The sequence below is a fragment of the Vitis riparia genome, chromosome 9, assembly GCF_004353265.1.
Source record: "Vitis riparia cultivar Riparia Gloire de Montpellier isolate 1030 chromosome 9, EGFV_Vit.rip_1.0, whole genome shotgun sequence".
In the NCBI taxonomy this organism is placed as follows: domain Eukaryota; kingdom Viridiplantae; phylum Streptophyta; class Magnoliopsida; order Vitales; family Vitaceae; genus Vitis; species Vitis riparia.
Window position 1 is genome coordinate 8,953,674 of NC_048439.1, and position 5,956 is coordinate 8,959,629.

Here is a 5,956-nt window from a genome sequence, read left to right on the forward strand (position 1 = left end):
ATGATGATCCCAAAAACTCGCCACCAATGTGTTTCACACTCTCCATATCCTTTATTTTCAGCTTCTCTAGGACAGGAAGTTCCCCCAACGGAGGCAGACACCGACAACCACTGCAGTGTGAGAGTTCAAGATTTTTCAGTTGAGTTAATGATGACCTCATCATCCAATCATGCCATTCTATATCACCATAACCCCATATGCATACAGATTTCAAGTTTGGATGGGGATGTAGAGCTTCAGCCACACCCTTGGTCCCCTCTTTTAGATCAAACACCAATGTCAAATGATGAATGTGTATCTTATTCTTCAATTCTGCTTTTTGTACCTCCCTTGCATCTTCCACTTTCCGTAACCCTCTTATTTCAAGTTCCCCCCTAAGGTTGTTCAAGTTTCTCAAATCTCCTATTTTGCATTCAGCATCACCATCACTGCTTACAACAAATTCCTCCAATGTCTGAAGAGAGTTTAATCTTGCAATTCCTTTTGGCAAGCCCTTTAGATCAAGAGCACCACAATTTTGCAGAGAGAAAAACACCGACTAATATTTAAGGTTTGTAAATTATATAAATCACAAATTGTTTCAGGTAATTCTCTCAACTTATGACAATCTGATAGACTAAGGTATTTTAAATGTATCAATTTCCCTACTGCCTTTGGAAGTTCCATAATCAAAGGATTCCGCGCCAAATTCAATGCCCTGAGGCATGTCAAATGCTGGAATAAATTAGGCAGGGCTTCATCACTGGTTGAACTGAATGTAAACTTAAGCAAGAGGGTGTGTAGATTCTTCATTTTATAAGTGGAGACAAAATTCGGGTACCTCTGCTGGCCAATTAAGGTGGCATGACGAATTTTTTGGAAGGATGTCTTTGTTCTCCCTTCTTCTGCATTTTCAACGTTCATAATAAAGCATTCATTCTTAGTCAAAAATTGAGCAAAATCATGCACAATGTCATGCATCTTACATCTTATTATATCATCATCACCATCTTTTTCAAAATCTTGGAAGAAAGACCGAGCAGCTAAAACAAATCAGAAGTAACCCACTTCATCCATTAGGTTAACAATAGATATGTCCTTACAACAAATCAGAAGAAACATCATGCATGCATGCATGCAAGTTCCCATCATTCGCAAACCATTTATGTTGTAGGAAATAAATCCAAACAATAAAGTTGAAGTTTACACATTCTTACATATATAGGCAAACCAATAAAAGGGGAAAAGAAAAAGAGAAAAATAATTTACAAATCACCAATTTGAAATTGATTCATAGACAACTTCACAATACATAGGTGTTGGGAATTTTCTCCTCTTTATTTGAACTTGTTTCTCTGAAACGAAAAACGATAGTGTTAATCTCCTTCACATCCCATAACCAATAAAATTAAGATGGAAAAAAGATAAGGAAGCAAATAAAATAAGTCAAGACAGAAATAAAGATCAAAGCTTGCAAGTAAAAATGACAAATAATAATAATAATAAATGATGCATTTGGATATAATTTTGAGACAAGAATCAAGATGGTTTTTATTGATAAGTTTTGAAATTTTCTTTGCAATATTTTGAGCAAATAATCTAATAGGTTAGGCTATTAAAATGTTAATTAGTTAACATTTAGATCATGTTTTTCATTTGTTTCATTTCTCATTCATTAATGTATTTGATATATTATTTTTACAATTTATATATATACCCATGGGCCTGAAACCTGATCAATCATTGCGCCCATATCACCAGAAAAGGGGAAACACTAGGCCCATGGCCCAACAAAAGTCTACTCTAAGCCGAAAACCCCCAGCTCCACCAGAAAAGACGGAACACTAGGCCCATGCCCAAAAAAAGTGTACCCTAAAATGGAATTTGATAATGTATAACATTATATAGACATATAGTACATATAGAGTCTAAAGATCACATAAAATCTCTTTTACACGGTTGTTGGAGCTTTTTCAAGGTATTTGATCATGTAACAAAACACTTTTAGAATAGAAAAGGTTTCAAGTTTTTTTGTACAAAAGGTTTACATTTTTATTTCTCTTATTTTGCAAGGTGTAGATATTATAGGATAAACACTTTAGTAACAGTGTAGATGTGCCAAAATGGACCTATGGATACAAGATAATAATGTTATGCAGAATGGAAAGCTTCAGAAAAAGAATATTCATGAAATAGATTAATGTGTGCGATTATGGATGCAATGGAAATGAAAACTAAGATAAATTCAAATTACCTGTAACAAGAGCGACATGAGGTGAAGCGTGATGACCATTCAGTCCCGTGAATATTTGACTTCTGGGATATGAGATATTTTGTGTCGATCCTCTCCGATATCCTTTCGATAGCGTCGTTCCAGAATACGAGAATATTTGATGTTCAATATCTGCAATGTTGTCCTCTGGAGCACGTGGTCCGGCAGTCCCTCCAGCTTTGGGCAGCCTCTCATAATCAAGTGATTGAGACATGGCATTATTGACCTCTCTTCTTTTTCTTTTATTTCCCATTGCTTCAATTCATCTAAACATAAAATAACCAATTCCTTCAGCTTTGGGAATACTGTTGATGATGATCCCAAAAACTCACTACCTATGTATTTCACACCAACCATATCCCATATATCCAGCTTCTCAAGGACAGGCAGTTGCCCCAAAGGAGGCAAACATGGACATCTTATGCAAGAGTTGAGGACAAGTATTTTCAGTTGAGCTAATGATGAACCCATCATCCAATTGGGCCACTCTCTATCACCGTAATTGAATATATCTAGAGATTTCAAGTTTGGATGGGGTTGTAAAGCTTCACCCACACCCTTGGTCCCCTCCTCTCCACCAAATTCCAATCTCAAATATTGGAGGTGTACCTTATTCTTCAATTCTGCTTTTTCTGCCTCCCCTGCATCTTTCACTTCACCCAACCCTTGAATGGAAAGATCTCCTCTTAGGTTGTTCAAGTTTCTCAGGTCTCCTATTTGGCATTCATCATTGCCATGACTACTCACGATGAAAACAACTAGTGTCTGAAGAGAGCTTAATCTTCCAATTCCTTTTGGCAAGCCCTTTAGACTCCAAGTATTAGAATTTTCAAGATGCCTCAAATTAATTAGTTTACCCATTGCCTGTGGTAGTTTCTGAAGACTGGAACATTCTTTAATTTTTAAGGTTTGCAAATTATATAAATCACAAATTGTTTCAGGCAACTTCGTCAATCCCCTACAATTTGATACATTAAGGTACCTTAAATGTATCAATTTTCCTACCTCAGGAAATTCCTTAATCAACTGATTGCTGCTCAAATCCAATGCCCTAAGACATGTCAAATGATTGCTGCTCAAATCCAATGCCCTAGGACATGTCAAATGCCTGAGGACTTCAAGCAATCTTGACTTGAATGCTTCCCTAACCAAGAGGGTGTGAAGATTCTTCATGTTACAAGTGGAGGCGAAATTAGGGGTACTCTCTTGGACAACTAAGGTGGCATGACGAATCTTTTGGAAGAATAAGTCCATACTCCCCTTTTTTTGGTTGTCAACCTCCACAATAAAGCATTCATTCTGAGTAAAAAATTGAGCAAAATCATGCACTATATCATGCATCTTACAACCTATTATATTACCATCATCATCTTTTTCAAAATCTTGGAAGAAAGACCGAGCAGCTAAATATTCGAAGTACTCTCTACCAACCATCTCCATCTCTTTACTCCCATCAGATTTGAGATAGCTTTGTGCCATCCACAACTTGATCAGCTCATCTCTCTCAATAACCGAGTCTTTTGGAAAAACAGCACAAAATGAGAAGCAGCGTTTAATTGCAGGGGGCAGATCATAATAACTCAACAACAAAGCAGGGGAAATATCTCTTCCAAACACATCCAGCTTCCATACTTCACTACACAAAACATTCTCCCATTCTTCCCTATTATGTTTTGAACGCATGAGATTCCCTAAAGTTTTTATAGCGAGTGGCAAGCCCTTGCATTTGTCTGCTATGTTCTCACCAATTTCTTTCAATTCTTCCACTTTCTCCCTGCTCTTTTCAAAGAAAGCTATTTGATGGAATAATGTCCGAGCTTGCTCCCGGGACAATTCCTCTAAGGAATGCGTGTATGTAGTTCCCACCATCTTAACAACACTCTCCTTACGTGTGGTCGCCAGAATTCTACTCCCAACACCTCCGCAATTGAGAGTGCTCTTCAGTTGTCCCCACAATTGATGGTTTTCAGTCCACACATCATCTAGCACAATAAGGAACTTCTTTCCAGCAATACATGTTTGAATTTTTTGTTGTAAAGCTTCCAAACTATGGAGATTAGGAGATTCTCCTTGGAGGATTTCAACAATCTCCCTAAAAATTCTGAATGGGTCAAAGGGATCGGAGACACAGACCCAAATTCTTTCATCAAAATGGGCCTTCACCTCCGGGAGGTTGTAGGCTAGTTGAGCAAGCGTTGTTTTGCCCATGCCTCCAGTCCCAACTATGGAGATGATGTGGGGCCCAGATTCGGTCTCTTGACAAGTCTCACCCAACAGATGGCCTAATATGGTGTTTTTATCCATATCCCGACCATATACCTCCGGAATATCAAGTTGAGAGGTAGTTATAAATCGCTGTGGTTCCTCACTCAAACTGGAGATAAAATTGAACTGGCTTCTTTGACTAGCAATGACATCTAGTTGTTGTTTAATGCCCTTAATCTTAAGAGCAATATCACGACGAGAAGCAACTTGCTTGAGAAAAAAGCAAGGGGAGGGAATGCAGGAGCTTACCTTCTTCTTAGACATGGAAGCATTTTCAGCTCCCTCGATCTGTAATTGGAGAATAGCAGTGCTCCACTCATCCACCACGTCGTCCATTTGGTAGGCCATGTCTTTCAGCTTCTCCAACCAACCTTGGACAGATTTTTCCTTTACTTGTCTGCGCTCTGCATCCTCAAGAACATCTCGGATGGATCGGAGTGTATCTGTGAGGCTTTGGATTTCTGCTTCAACACCCAGAACCAGAGTAAGTTCATCACGAATCTGTTGTTCAACAACGGAAGCCAAGCGCGTCAAGACGATAGAAAGGAGAGCGTCAGCCATAAGGGGGTGATGAATGAAGGCAAGGGACAAAGCTGGTGATCTAATACACTGGTAAAGAGGCGGCGCAGCCGTATAACACCAAGACCAACTATGCGTGGAGGAAATGAGGCCAACGTTATTGTGATGGAAAATTCTAGGGTACCTCTTCGGTACCTACCCAAAAAGCTTTTCAAGCCATTGGATGTCCAAGATTACATCTTGGCCATCCATTTTAAATTTGAAATAAAAATTCCACTTAACCAGTTAAGGGAAGAACCGGTTGTGGCATTCTTTCTTCCTCCATTCTCAACAATTTTGGGTTTAAATAAAATAAATATTAGATAAAAATAGAATTGGAAAAAAATAAAAAATAAAATGATATAAAATTTGAAAACATATTTATTAACAAAAAAAATCATCATATATCATAATTACATTATTTTATTTTTAACAAATTATTAAACATTTAAATTCAACATAAAAATGAATATGGTAATATTTTAATATGAAATGAGTATTTTCATAAAAATTCAACATTTTGGTAATCATACGTAAAGTTTAGGTAATTAGATCGTCCTAATTTTTTTTTCGTACTTTCCAAATTTTACATTTTTTGAATTTAAGGTTTTTAGAGTTAAATTACAATAAAATAAATTACTAATACTCTTTTAAGTTACTAATGATAGTATTTTCAAAAATAAATTTGTAATTTCAAAAATTTTAAAACTAAAAATCAATATGAAAAATGTGATAAAAGTACCAAACATGTATTTATCACATTTTTCATACCATTCTCATATTTTTCGTACCCTAAATTATTTATATTTTTAAAATTTTAAATTTACTTTTTAACTTGAAATAACAATAACATAGTTTAATAATATTATTTTGAGTTATTAT

At 36.4% G+C, this 5,956-nt stretch overlaps 1 protein-coding gene across 1 annotated transcript; it reads right to left on the bottom strand.

The window, feature by feature from the left end:
• Positions 1-1,023: 1,023 nt before the first annotated feature.
• On the bottom strand, positions 1,024-5,154 carry LOC117921522 (putative disease resistance protein RGA1). The gene is made up of 2 exons (XM_034839418.1): positions 2,234-5,154; positions 1,024-1,334 (listed from the first exon to the last, which is right to left on the bottom strand). The coding sequence occupies exon 1, from the start codon at positions 5,075-5,077 to the stop codon at positions 2,273-2,275; it is 2,805 nt and encodes a 934-aa protein (XP_034695309.1). The 5' UTR covers positions 5,078-5,154; the 3' UTR covers positions 1,024-1,334; positions 2,234-2,272.
• Positions 5,155-5,956: the final 802 nt, after the last annotated feature.

Excerpts from the sequence above, each read along its gene's own strand:
- LOC117921522 (XM_034839418.1), bottom strand. The coding sequence starts at position 5,077 with ATGGCTGACGCTCTCCTTTCTATCGTCTTGACGCGCTTGGCTTCCGTT.